This window comes from Prosopis cineraria, unplaced genomic scaffold (assembly GCF_029017545.1).
Source record: "Prosopis cineraria cultivar Desert tree isolate PC_DT_omini unplaced genomic scaffold, ASM2901754v1 PC10, whole genome shotgun sequence".
Taxonomy (NCBI): Eukaryota; Viridiplantae; Streptophyta; class Magnoliopsida; order Fabales; family Fabaceae; genus Prosopis; species Prosopis cineraria.
Genome location: NW_026555341.1, coordinates 14219834 through 14234649, shown reverse-complemented (window position 1 = coordinate 14234649; position 14816 = coordinate 14219834). Strand labels below are relative to the sequence as shown.

The following is a 14816-nucleotide window of genomic DNA, read 5'->3' as shown; positions in this document are numbered from 1 at the left end:
TGAGTTATAGAAGAATTATAGGCACAACGCAATGAAATGGCCATATAGCCTATAGGCATCAAGCTCCCCAATAAGTACGAAATCACATGTTCAATCCTACTTTTAAATCTTAAGCCATTAGTACATGCTTTTTTAATTCAAAAAGAATTATAGGAACTGGGTTGTACTAACTCCAAAAATAAGTAACTACAGGGACTAAATGTGTAAATCAAAGTTTAGTAATATTCGATAATTAAAAAATAGTTTAGGAACCAAGTTATGTTTTTTCTATATATAAATAAATTCTGAAAAAAAATCCTTTGAATGAGGCATGTACGTGTTAATGATTTATGAGTGATAATTATTCTTGTAGGCATCACAGAGAGAAAAATGGATTGGCCTCAACGGCTGAAGGTGGCACTGGGAGCTGCAAGAGGGCTTGCATATCTCCATTCAAGTGGAGCCGTTGGGATTCCTATTGTGCACAGAGATTTTAAAATCCACAATGTTCTCTTAAATGCTAACTTTGAAGCTAAGGTATACAAACAAGTAAACTCATTCACTCTCAACAGCATCAAAGTTCCAAAGTTTTCATTGTTTTAATCAACTCTTTTATTTTTCTGCAGATTTCGGATTTTGGGCTGGCCAAGTTAATGCCTGAAGGGGCAAGAGACTCATGTCACAGCTAGAGTACTTGGTACCTTTGGCTATTTTGATCCTGAGTAACATCGGTATGCATCCATTCTATTCATTTGACTTGTGTCAAAAGTGGACTTTAATTCCACTAGTCTAGCTTCGAGGGAGCTTTGCACTTCAGGATATATATTTTCCAAGTATAGTATTGAAATCTAGGCAATTCGATTAGCTGAATTGAACTAGTGTCTTGACTAATTCAATAAAATATTTTGTTCATCATTAGTTTGACTACACTTTTATCTTTTTACTCTTGAATAAGTGTTAATTAATTAGTTTGATGACGAGTCGGTTTCAGTATTTTAATCAAGTTTTTATATTGAAACTTAAATTGATTATTGAACTGATCGATATAATGATTCAAATATTAATAGTCCAAATCATAGTTAAACCAAGGTTAATCTAGTTAGTCATTATCTTTTTCTAATTCAAAATGATATCATTTCAAGCTTTGCAAAAGGAGAAAAAAAATTATATAAAATTTAACCCATTGACCTATATAAAATTCTTAATCAGACCAGTTAGAGGACTAGTTCACCAATTCACAGATCTAACTTGCTAACCAATGATGAGTTTACCATGCATGTTACTAGATTACACAAAAGACATATCACTGTATTCTGAGTCTATATTTTAATCCAAAAGTTTAATGCATTAGATATATGGAGTTTCAACTTAGATATTTTTGCTTCAACCCAACTTTATCAGACAGGGAAACTTACTTTGCAAAGCGATGTTTATGCATTTGGTGTGGTTCTCCTTGAGCTCCTAACTGGACGCCGAGCTGTAGATCTTAACCTGGGTCCAAACGATCAAAACCTCGTATTGCAGGTACAGATTACAAATGAGTAAGCTATCATCATGCATCTCTGCTGTTTCTTTCATGATATATAAAAGCACACAAACAAACAAAATATGTAAATAGAGCTGATGAGATTATACATACGCACGTACGTACATGTATATAGGTGAGGGATATATTGAATGATCGGAAGAAGCTGAGGAAGGTGATAGATGCAGAGATGGCGAGAAACTCGTACACCATTGAGTCCATAGCCATGTTTGCAAATCTGGCTTCAAGATGTGTCCGTACTGACAGTAGTGAGAGGCCTTCCATGGTAGATTGTGTGAAGGAACTGCAACACATTATTTCTACAAATTCAAGAGGCTTGGGAATGGTCTTGCATACTTTCAGAATGATCTAAGTGCGTTAATTAGTGTTAGTTAATTTCTCCAGCCACACCCCTCCTCAAGTGTCTGAAACTTCTAAAACCAATGAGGCTAAAATGGATGAGGATGCTGATGATTTTCTGGTATTGAAGTGATCCAAAGTTTCATTTCATTTATTGGATTTGATATAGGACATTCCTAAATTTTTGTGTTTGTGTTTGCCTGGATCACATACATGTGAAAGTGAAAGCCTTGGTTAATTTCTTTGTTCAATCCTCACGTACGGGCTTTGGATACTGGACTCGATCTCATAAAAATAAATTATGAATTAATAATTTTTTAAGCATGTTTTTAATTTGCTAGAAATGGTTTTTACAAATATTATATCTTATGACATAATTTGTTAATTAATAAGCTACTGATTTTATCAATTTTATATTATCTATCATATACATCCCTTTGTGATGACATTTGGTATCAATGGTTATTTATAAAGTTAAGAATACTGGCCGAGCTCCTCAAGCTGTTTGTTTAAACCTGTTTTTTCTACCTTAATTTTTTTAAAAGTTGAGGTATTTTAATAATAAAAGAGTCCTGAAAAAACAAGTTCAAGTTCAGGTTACCCATTTAAGTTTGTATTTATTTTAATGTTGAAAATTTTTGATTTTATATCTTTGAATTAAATTTAAATTTTAAAATATGTTTTGTGCTTTGCAATTGGGATATGTATTACTTATTTTAGAATATTTTAATTTACTTAGGGTATAAATATGTAATATTATAATCAGAAGCTTAATAAAAAAATTAAAAAAAAAGCTTTCAAATCTAGCCAGATCAATAAAGATAGAGCTTAAAAAATATTTAATTTTAGAGTCAAACCCATCCAGTTCTATTCATTTAAAATGATGAGCACTGTATGCTTTTCGTTGAAATAAGATTTTGATAGTTTAAATTTGATTCAAATAGGATAGATTTCAAGGTTTATATAATTTTCAAAATGATCATTTCATCTTAAAAAGTTGTAGTTTGAAAGTTTTTTTAATTTTAGATTTTGTATCCAAGAATATAAAAAAAACTAAAAATATAATAATGAAGTAAACTTAAATATTAATATCCATTTTAATCTAGGCAATATAAATAAATGATAGTATATGTCCACATGAAAGTAACGGGAAGAAAATGTGGATCACATGAAATGATTCCATGTTCATCACAAAGGATGCTACGTTAAAATTAGAGATTCTAAGATAAGGAAGATAATCTTCTAATTATGACTTATTTTAAGAAAATAAAGGGAGAATGATAAATAAGGACTTTGAAAAATATTAAAGACTTTTTATAACAGAAATATCAGGAATTTTTAAGAATTTACAAATCAAAAAATTTTATTTTGCATCAACTTTTTTTTACAGAGCCTTCAATTGTCATTCTCTCAAGATCCAAATTTTATCTCGACAAAAGCATCGAATGCTCAGCCACTAGTCTCAAGATTCGTTGAAGTTCTGAGATGCCGTGAATTGGGGGACAAAAACAGGCCAAAAAAAAAAAAGCAATAAAAAATATTGGCACATTATTTTTTCTTTCTTTTTAAAGAAAAATATATATTAACCAGGCAACTTGAAGGAGGTTTGATTCGTTGGCCAAGAAAAAAAATAAAAAATAAAAACGAGGTTAGATTCTAACCTTATAGGTGTCGGTGCCTGGTTTGACTGTTTGTGTCTATAACTTGTATATTATATATAAACCGTCACGCTTGGATCACCTTTAAAAAAAAAAAATTATAACTTCCAGAAACAAAAAGACGTAAGTGTTAAGCTTTAATTTAATATTAAATCAATAGACAAATTAAAAAACTAGTTAAAAAAAGGGGGGAAGGCCAAAGATTAATTGCAATTTAAATTTCTAAATTATTAATATATATTTATTCTTAAAATGCAACAAATAATGCCTAATCTCTGGAACATGCCTCTCCTTCATTTTTGTCATTAATATCTGATCTTGCCATATCTATCTGCATTCCAATGTGGGACAAGTCACAATACAGCCATAGCTACATGAATTATTAATATCCAATCATTCCTCATAAATTCAAATATAATTTTATTTTTCTTCAACAAAGAAAAATATCTCTCTCCCAATGATTAAAACAATATCATACAAACTAATTAAAACAGCAACTAGGACTTTTAAGCTTGGCATTCTACACATACTACAATATCTAGTAGGCATGAGAAAAGAAAAAAATTACAGTTAAATTTCAAAAAAATATTGAATTAATAACAACTAAGTCTTCTAGAATTTTTTTTTTAAAATGAGTTGCAACCATCATTCAAGCAATTACATTTAAATTAAAACTTGAAGATTTTATTTGTAACTAAAACTCATGTGAATATTGATATTTTCAACTCATTTTTTTAGAATTATTATAGGTAACTTAACTGTCATTAATTCAATCTTTTAGAACTAAAAGTCATTCTTTCCGTGAGAAAAATGTCTGATTCTTCAGATCTTGATGAACTATTTTTTTTATGATCTCCAGAAAGATTTCATTCCATGTGTCTATAGGACCAGACAAGCACCAATGAACACAATTATTTTGAACATGTTCTTTAACCCCATTAACAAATGGAAATGGATACATGTAAGCTCCTGGATGCCCATCTGGCCTCATCAATGCTAGCTTCATCACATCCAATACCTCTAATCCAAATCTCTCATCGTTATAAGCCTTGTTAGCAGCTTCCACTTCTTCAACCTCAATCTTCCTCATCTCAGAATCCATCCCTTCAAGCTCCTTCTCTTCCTTTCTGAATGGCTCAGTCTTAGGACATGCCCCAGCTTTATCCCACTCACCTTCAAAGTGAGCTGGAGAAAATGTTGTCACTGTCACTTGGATCCTATCTCTTCTTTCAATTATGCTCCTCAGGCTTGTCCTTAAAGCCTTTCTCAACACATCATAGAATCCAATCTCTGTGTGATTCAGACCAGGACAGTAATGGCAGCCCAACACTGAGTCACCTTCATAGTAAACTGCAGGATGCAGAAACCAGTGACCTATTGAAAGCACTATCAAGTCTATTTGATTCAGATCTCTTGCCCATCTCTCATCAACAAGATCTAAGTACAGTTCATTATGATTTGGTCCTGAGTTTGATTTCTCAACCCCTTTTACCAGAAATGGAGACCAGTAAACAGACACGGTGGCATTGTGAGAAGCAAAATGCCATCTGCGAAATTTGTTGTCTTCACCATTTCTGTAGACCAGATTTGGGGTTGAAACAGTGGCCAACATACAGAGAAGTGACTCTAATTGGTTCCTAGCCATGGAATCACCCACAAAAGCTAAGTGCTTGTGGTTGAGAAGCTGAAGGAAAGATTGAGGTTCGAACCTTGGGAGATTGCAGTGTGTGGGTTTCCATCTCCAATAGAGATAACCTGTGTCTGGTCTGCCATGGCTGACGCAGTTCTGACCTTCCTTGATGGTTCCACAGGTCGTGCCATTGTACAAAGGGCCTCTTGCGTCACGGACCCATTTGCCATTGAAGTAGTCACATGGGGTCTCATCAGCTCTTTGTTCTTCTTCTGCAAATTCAGAAACAAACAAAACAACATGTAAAAGTCTGATCTGGAAAAACCTGCAAAATCCCACAACCCCAAAAGTTGATAATGAATCTGTCAAGTACCTGCAGAAGAAGATAGTGAAGAAGGAGAGAAGGAAGATTGGGAAGTGATGGTGATGGTGGATTGAGGAAGACGAAGAGGGTAAAAGTAGAAACGAAGGAGGGTAATGGGAAGAAGAGCTTAAAGAGCGAAGAGGAAGAGTTTCTTTGGGAAGGGGAAAGGAAAGGAGGATTGGTCTTTGAATGGGTTTGTGTTTGTCGATCCCATTCTCATATGCTTGCTGGCTTCTCTCTTCCTTTCTGCTTTCTTCTATTCTATGCTTTTTTCTTGTTTTTGGTGTATCTTTTCCGGTGTTCTCAGGCGCCAAAGACTGGAAAAATGTGTGTGATTTTTTCAGAGCAAGGCGCACAGAGAGAATGAGAGAGAAGACGCAATCCTCGTCTGCCAAATTTGTTGACCAATTCCCGAATTTTTTAATTGGAATTTTGTTTACATTACAAGTGATGACTGATACCATGTGTCGGGAAACTTCATTATTTTGGCTCCGCAATATTGCAAATTAACTAAAACTCAATCCTCATCATTTTAATTAGATTTTATCTCAAAATTTTTTATTTCTAAAAAATATAAGTAACTTTTTTTTACCCAAGTTTGTCCACTAAAAACAAACAACTTTTTTTTAACAAGAATTTAAATTTTAATTTCACATTTTTTTTCAAGAATTTAATTACTACTATATATTTAAGAATCAAACTTAGTTCATTGAAAAAATAAAAAGAATACTTAAAAATATTTTATTTAATATAAGGTTATGAAAACCATGCAAGAACAACAATCAAGTTATGTTAGAACATATACAACGTCTGAACCTTAAGGGTGATGCTATAAAAATCATAGTGTCTAAATTGTCATTTAACACATGACAAGCAAGCTAATCTACATATTTATTCATATCTTTAAAAATATGATCAAAAATTACAATCCAATCTTTCATGATAAAATCTTTGATTTGATTGATAATATTTAAGAGGAGATGATTTTAGGTGAAATTGCACACTGAATAAGTATTAATTAGAGTTTCAATAAAGTTAGAATAGATATTGACTTTAATAAATTTATTATTCCAACAAATGTTAAGGTTTTTTTTTCAGATTAAGCAATGTCAAGATAATAACCTATGTATTTAGAAAACTTTAATCTAATTTTCTTAATTATCACAAATAAAACCTCCTTAAGTGGCAAAGACGTTGATGCAATAAAGCTATCAATGTTCAATCTAATCAATCTAATTCAATTAGATTTTAGTGGGTACCATTTGCTTGAGCTTTATCATAATTCAAAAAATTACAATTGAATTTAGATTGTATATTAAGGTCATTGACATGTCTTGTATGCAGGAGAAGGCGATGATATCTTTGACCAGAGGATTTTCCTCAAATAGATATTATGCCTGGAAGATCTTCTTAGAAATATTTTTGTTATTCTTAGGAATTTTGAAAAATTTAGATCCCCAAGCATTTTAAATATTTTAAATTCTTGATATTAAATTAAAAAAAAAAGATGGGACAACTAGGACAGAAAAACATAAAGGTTAATAGTCATTTTACTCATATAATGTCCAACTGATGATAATTTTATCAACGTATCAATAAAAGTAATAAAGTTTTTTTGCCAGCAATAAAATTAAAAAGGTTATATATACATTAGCATATTTAATTTTATTAATAACGATAAAGACTAATGTTGAGATAGATAAAATTAAGAAAATAAAAAAATATAGAAATCAATACCAAAATATGTTTAAAATAGGGGAACCAATATTTATATTTCCTACTAACTAAACACTAACTATATCGACAAAATAATTACATTTCATGGAGGAATTTTATTGAAGGTGCCTAACTGAGCCAATACAAGAGGCAACATTGAGCTGGAACGCAAGTGACTCTATCAGAATCATATTAAAAAAAATATTGAAACATGTTTTGTTTGTCGGATTGTATATGGACTCTCCTATAAACCCCATTTTGTTTACTTGATACAATGAACCCTTACAAATAATATATTCATTCAACCACATATTTGATTACTTTTCGTGTAATTTTATGTTCTGGGCTTCCGTTTTCCAATATATATATATATATCGAATTACCCTCGGATGTTAAATAAAGGTTACTTTTGAGCACTTTGTTGTTTGTTGTATTTTTCACATGAGAACATATCCAACCATTTTGTCTCTTGCATTGTTGCTTTATTGAATTTTTTTTTCACAAAAATATTTCTAGCTAAGACATCTTATTAAATTTTAGGGGTAATTGTAGAAAAGTAGCCCAACTATTTAATGTATTAATTATAAATAACTAATTTAAGTAATATTTTTGGCCAATACCGACGGTGGGAATTTTGAAGCGAAGTCACCCACTGGCCACTTCATATATATATATATATATATATATATATTTCAAAAGGTCAATTTATTACCTAAAAGTAAAAGCAAGGCACAACTGAAAACTCATCACGAAAAAAAACTGATCAATATGATTAAATTTTATTATAATTTATTGTAATGTGGTACAATTGATTTATAAAATTAATTAATAAGATTGTTGTAAATAATTAAAAATCAGGCACTATGGTTTCATGAAAATATAATTACATGCAAAAATCAATAATGAACTTAAAATTATGATTTTCTTAAAAAATTCAAACACTCCTATTACTAGATAAAGTTAATTATAAAACCAAAATCATAGTTTTCTTAAAAATAACCAAATATCTCAATACATATCAAAATTAATTATAAATTTAAATTCATGGTTGTCTTATAAGTTACTATTACTTGTTTGTTAAACCCAGATTTTCAATTATAATTTTTTTAAAAAAATCCAAAAACCATATAAACTTTTTAAAATTATGGTAATTTTGATATGCACAGTGATGTTTATGTTTTTAAAGAAAATCATGTTTTTAGACTCATGATTTATTTTAGCATGTAATGAGCGTTATAAAATTTTTAAGAAAATAATAATTTTAGGTTGATAATTTATTTTGATATATTAGTTATTCCAGAAAATAGTTAAAAATGATTCCATGGTAAAGTTATTTAGAAAAAAAAATCAAGACACTACAAGTAAATTAAGCCCTTGATCTTTCAAAGAATTTCTCATTTAAATTTTATTTGAAGGACTTTGGTACTTTAAATCAAATAATTTTGCCATTCGATCATTCTAAGCAATTTCTCCTACTCCTTACTTTCTTTTCTAAAAAAAAAGGGCTCAAAAGAATCAGATGCCGAGCTACTTGGGCAAAAGGACCAACGGACTAATTAAACCTTCTTGGGCGTACCGATTTTCCTTTGTTTGTTTGTTTGTTATTTTGGCCAGCGACTTGCTCATGCTTTTTCAAAAGTACAATTTATTTCAATATAGAGAAAAACATTAGTCCATCAAAAATAGAATACTAAAGAGAATTATAAGGCCCCACATGCTGTACCATTTTCTTATCTGCGTGCAAGACTCAACCTCGTTGACCCAAAAGACTATGCGCTTGCCTTTTTTTTTTTTGGTTATTCACAATAGACAATCATGTTCCAGCATTGTTGGATATTACTTGTGACTATGTCTCCCAATAAAAAAGAGTATTTATAAAAATATTTATTAAATTATTAACTAACAAAGCCTTCGTATCAATAATGAGCTATGATATTATAACTTTATAAGTGATGGGTCAAATGTTTATCAACTGGATGAACTTTTTATTAATAATTATGCTCTTGTTTTTCTCTCTTTTTTTTTATTGCTCACAGATATTATCATATTGGAGCAACTTAATTTGAGGTATAATCGGGTGTTAAATATTGATATTTCTTTTAATAAAGATTCAAATCTTGTTTATCCTATTGTGAGGAACCAATCTCTTTTGTTAGATCTAACTATTCTCTAGCTAAATCAATTGCATTGTACTGTAGCACACTGGATGTTAGAGTATTAGTATGGCCCATTTTCAAGCCCAGGTAATCATTTATTTATTAGTTTCTAATCTTATGGCTCTTTGATATATTTTTGTATGTATGTAGGGCTACATAAAAGATGAGGCGATATTGAACTTCACTCTAAGTCAAAGTCCGATCTCTTTTATGAAAAAGATTGGGTTAGATAACCTGTAGTTTGATCTTGTTCAGTGATAACCCAAAGATTAACAGGACTGAATTTGGTCCATAGGACTGAAAGATTGGTCCTGTCAGTCCAGTATTCATTTAGTTTTTTTTTCTTTTTATTCTATGAGAAGCAATAATCCATTTCAACATAATAAACTCAATTAACATAGTAAAATCACTTATAATAATAATAAATTCATAATAATTTTCAACAATAAAAAAATATTTCTGTTATAGTCCAAATGATTTAAATTTATCACTTTAACAAAAACAGCACTTAATAAAGTTCAACAACGCCACATTACAACAATAATTTAGAAAATCTTCATACAATCATCTCCTTAGCATCAATAATACTTCAAGCATTTGTCAAAAATAAATTAATTATAATTATAATAAAAAAATTAATAAGATTGGATTAGACCAAGTGGTTCGAATGTCTAGTCTCTTGTCCAGTCCAACCCGAAGAACTAATATGATTTTTTCAGTCTTTTTGATCTTAAAAGACCAGTGTCTATATGAATTAAACAAGATTGAGATTATCTCAGGTTGGACTAAGCTAGACAAGATTAGAAAACTTTTGCTCAGCCCTAGATGTATGTATGGAGAGTATTATTTGAGAAAAAACAACCTCTTAAATGATATTTAAATCTTTTAAGAGATTAATCTCATAATCACCGATTGTGGGGATACTTTGAAAAATTAAAAAAAATTATTTTAATTATTTTAAAATTTTAATCATTATAATCTGTATAAGGATTAAATTTTTAGTTATTTAAAAAATTAGTGCCTGAATTTTAAAATAATTTAAATTTTTATAATTTTTTTAAAATATAGGGACCCATATTTTAAATAATTAATATCATAAAGATTGAATTATATCGAATCAAAGTTTAAAACTAAATTATAACAGAGTTAAAATTATAAAAAATTAAATTTTAATAGGTTAAAATTTATAAATTAAGTTATAATTAGATTAAAATTATAAAAACTAAATAATTAATTTTTTTATAATAAAAAATATTTCACCGCTCAAATTACAATTCTTGCTTTTAGGGGGACGCCGACACTGGGACACCGACACGTTCCATTCTCTCGCCTTCTTTTGGGGCAAAAAATTATGTCCAAGCCAAACCCAAGTTTATTTATTGTGCATTTCAATTTGCGATACATTTGAGCCCAAAATCCAATGTCTTTTTTTTTTTAAAAAAAAAAAGGAAAGCATGAAACCAAGCTCAAAACCAGTCGTCCAGATCAGGCCCCAAGCCCCCGAATCCAAAATTAAATTGTCTTCGTCTGCCACGAGGTTGAACCGGTGCAAGCTTGCGTCTTGTGAGAAAAAGGGGTAGTCGTTGCGGCACTAGCAGGAAAGAATGGCGATGGGCGGTAGCAACCCAGAGGACTTGGCTGTGGGGTGCCTGCTATCGATCAAGACTACCTTAGGCGACGAATTCGAAGCACAGGTTATCACATTTGATCGCTCTTCTAACATCCTCGTACTTCAGGAAGGTTCCAAACCTGGACCTCATCGAAATATTCGCTTATTGAAGGCTAATTATATCAAAGATTTCACGTTTTTGGGTCAAGCAGGGGACCCACTTGATCCAAAGAACTGCTTACTTGACCTTAGTGCTCTCCAAGCTAGGGAAGAAGTAGCAATCAGGTATTTCTTGTGCTGTTCGGATTCAGAAATAATTTCACGTTCAGTATTTAAAGTTTTGTCTTTTATCAATGTTAAGTCTGCATTATTCGTCAAAATAACTTGTGATCCCAAATTATTTTGATTTTAGGCAAGCAGAGGCTGAGGCTGAGAGGATTGGTGTAGGTGTTACCAGTGAGGCACAGAGTATTTTTGATGCTTTGTCTAAAACGTAAGTTCTGTGCCTTTAACTTAGCTTGCAAGGAATTTATAACCGTATTTCCCTAATTAGTGATTCTTGAATTTGAACAATGTGAAATACTTGGTAACACATTGTAAATTATGAGTGTCATTGTGACTTGCAATGCAAACCATAAAATGTTTGTCTTTGACTTAGAGGGAGTGATATAACAAAAGTGCTGTTGTCTGCTTAACTGAACTATTTTTCTCTTTGTTTTAAGCTTCCCTTTTTCTCCCCCTTTACCCTGCATCCTCAGAATTCTGTTGTTTCTTGGATATCTTTTGATTTCCATTAATATTTTCGTTTCCTCCTGCTTTGCTTTTTTTCATGGGTTACACTTACAAAGTGAGATTGTTTCTCACTTTGCTGTAACATGCCTTCAGTGAAGACAATTCATTCCATTTTTTTTTTTTTGAGTGATATTCCCCCTGTCTATTTGTTATATCGTGTTCTTCACTTTTTTTCATTGGATAACCTGTCACAGACTTGCTGATATGCATTATGTCAAGAAAGTTACCGTAACATTAGGTAAATGTGATGTGCGCCTTGGAAGTCCCTTTTTCAATTATTGGAAAATGTGGCTTTTTTGTTGTCAGATTTGGGGGGAGATAGTGGTCCATGGTTGACAGATAGGTCTGTGGATAGAGAAAAGGACCACACAAGCTCTACTCTGTACATGCTAAATATAAGACACAAACTCTACTCTGTACATGCTAAATATAAGCCTACTGATGTAAAGTTCTAGATAATGGATATGTGTATTTTAGAATTAATTCATCATGTTTTTATACCTGAACTTCATTTACTATTAATAGATCAGTGAGGTTGATTTAACAGTTGTCGTTTTGCAAAATTCCAGCTCCTGACCTTAAATACTGAGTTATGTCAGATGCTGTTGTCGAACATTCTTGATGTGATTTTAGTCTCTCCTTGTCTTGCAGTTGTATTGCATTTAGATATGCTCCACTCATATAAATATGAAATTACAAGATTAATAAAAGGCAAACGTACAAACTTCCTGCATCATTAGTTCAGAGTTCGAGGCTATTTTGAAATTAAACTATGCAGGCATTTGATGGTTAGATGCTGCAACTGTATTTCATACATATGGCCTTGACCATGGATCTATATGTTAAATTAGTGGAGATAGTTTTTTTTTTTTTTTTTGGGTGAGCAATTGTTGTAGGTAGTTAGAACTTTGAATTCAAACTGGTTGCTTTTTGAACTTTTGGACTTCTATATTACTTTGAATTTCAGTTTGTAAATGGATTTCAAGTTTAAATATCTATTACTCCGTGTATAGTTTCTCTACTAAAATCCATTAAATTTTCTTGGTTTTGTTTTCTGGAAATTATTGCTAATGATTCACATTTAGTTTTTGTTTTAAACTTTTAATGGTTGACATAAACATGTGATCAGGCTTCCGGTTCGCTGGGACAAGACTGTCATAGTTGTGATGAATGAGGTGTGCGTTAGCAGCCCTTATCTCCCGGAATCTGTAAGTGGAGGGACTCCAGCTGCAAGAGAGCGGGTGAAGAAAGTGGTAAGATGTTCACATGATACCACGACATTTGTTATTGACCGGATTTTTGATATGCCATCAGCATAATGAAATGTTTGCATTAATGGCACAAAAGTATTCATAAAGATTGTATACAGTGCATGCATCATGCTTACCTTGGTGGATCCTCATTCCTCCTTATATTGTTTAGTTTCTCTGGAAAAATACTTAGAAGCAGCAAAATGAGATGTTAAAACTTAAATCAGAAAACTTATGTTTTCTTTATTTGATGTTAATTAATTACATTAGAATTTCTTTCACATCATATTTTGGACGTTGCAGTTCAAATTTTAAAGTTCTTATAGGCTATTTAAAGTGTTGTGTAACGTTTGATATGGGCATTCAACTTGTATTAGACACAAACATAGCCTCAAGTTCTGATAGTTAAACACATGATTCCTTAAACTTGAATTGGTTTTTTGAAAGAAATATATGTACTTGCTGCTGATTTTTGTCTCTTTTAACAATAAGACTGTCCAGAGAACAATGATATATCAGTTCTTGGTAGATGATAACTGTCTTAGAAAGTAAACTGCTGTCAATTTCTGAAGACACTTTTATGAGAAACTTCTATCTGCCATATTTCTGAGAATTGATAACAATTTCATGCTCCCAATGCAGCTCGAGCTGGAGAGGAAAAGATTGCAACTACGCAGTACCAGCGGTCAGTGACAGCGAGGTTCCACATTTGCATGTCATTGCAATATGAAGTAAAATCCAAGGAGTAAACATGTTGAATATCTTGCTATTAGCAAAGCCATAACACATCAGGAGGATTTTGCAGTGCATGTTGGGGATTACAGATGAAGAATCCTTGGGCTCTCGAGTTTTGTGTTGCTTTGGGACTTCAGTTTGAGGTAGTGCCTCTAGTTTCCTCATTACAATGAATGCTAAACAGGAATCTACTATCTCTTAGAACCCCAAGTAGGTAGTGGGTTTAAGTTGCAGGTTTATCATTGTGAAGAATAATTTGACATGAGCCCCAAAATGAGTTAAGATCTTTTATATAAAACAGCAAATAGTTTGGATATATTCAGCCAACCATACTCTTCTTCCGAGGACTTGTCAAGTTACTGTTTATCAACAATTCCATGATATATTAATTTCTAAACTTTGTTGAGATACGGTAGAACTTGATATGGTAGAATTTGATTGCATAAGGAGCTCGGGGGTTGTAGTTCTTGGTTTTTTTTTTTGGGTCAATGAAAAGCTCAGGTGAGTGTGGTCTCAGAGTCTCATAGTAAGCAAGCCTTAGCTTGAAAACTTCATATAGAGTTATTTATATATTACCCATCAAGGAACCACTGAAATTCTGACATAGACAACAAAATTTAAACATGGAGAATTATATTTAAGTCCCATGTGACACAATTAAATATCACAAGGTTTATTGACAAATGATAAGCATAGCACAATGACAAAATTAGTTGCCATTTTGTTATGCTTAATTGTTAAGGGGTCTTGTGGTATTTAATTGTGTTGTGGAGGATTTGGGTGTAATTCTCCCATTTAAAAACATACTCCATACTCTTACCAGGTATGAGTTGTATAATCAATTGGGTCATCTCTAAGGATCTTAGACTTTGTTTGTCCAATCAAAACAAGATGGTACAAGAAAATACTTATAAAGATACTTACATATCATTCTTCAGAATTTAAAGGCTTATATTATACTTCTATGAGTTGTATCCTTGTCAACTAGGTTAATCTTACTGAGTCTTGGTCTTTCTGGCTTTTGTCAATCAAAACAAGGTGG

The 14816-nt window shown here is 31.6% G+C and overlaps 2 protein-coding genes and 1 pseudogene across 2 annotated transcripts; 2 read left to right on the top strand and 1 right to left on the bottom strand.

Moving 5' to 3' along the window:
* Window positions 1-357: 357 nt before the first annotated feature.
* Window positions 358-2102, top strand: LOC129322437 (probable serine/threonine-protein kinase PBL28; annotated as a pseudogene).
* Window positions 2103-4312: 2210 nt separating this feature from the next.
* Window positions 4313-5980, bottom strand: LOC129322436 (xyloglucan O-acetyltransferase 1-like). The gene has a single exon (XM_054968762.1). The coding sequence runs from the start codon at window positions 5978-5980 to the stop codon at window positions 4313-4315; it is 1668 nt and encodes a 555-aa protein (XP_054824737.1).
* A 4927-nt stretch (window positions 5981-10907) lies between these two features.
* On the top strand, window positions 10908-14180 carry LOC129323044 (uncharacterized). The gene is made up of 4 exons (XM_054969583.1): window positions 10908-11282; window positions 11410-11490; window positions 12919-13042; window positions 13682-14180. Exons 1-4 carry the CDS (start codon window positions 10993-10995, stop codon window positions 13730-13732), a joined length of 546 nt encoding a protein of 181 aa, XP_054825558.1. The 5' UTR covers window positions 10908-10992; the 3' UTR covers window positions 13733-14180.
* The last annotated feature ends 636 nt before the right edge of the window (window positions 14181-14816 follow it).

Excerpts from the sequence above, each read along its gene's own strand:
- LOC129322436 (XM_054968762.1), bottom strand. The coding sequence starts at position 5,980 with ATGGTATCAGTCATCACTTGTAATGTAAACAAAATTCCAATTAAAAAA.
- LOC129323044 (XM_054969583.1), top strand. The coding sequence starts at position 10,993 with ATGGCGATGGGCGGTAGCAACCCAGAGGACTTGGCTGTGGGGTGCCTG. Across the intron at positions 11,491-12,918 it reads TTTGATGCTTTGTCTAAAAC|GCTTCCGGTTCGCTGGGACA; the intron begins GTAAGTTCTGTG and ends ACATGTGATCAG. Across the intron at positions 13,043-13,681 it reads GAGAGCGGGTGAAGAAAGTG|CTCGAGCTGGAGAGGAAAAG; the intron begins GTAAGATGTTCA and ends CTCCCAATGCAG.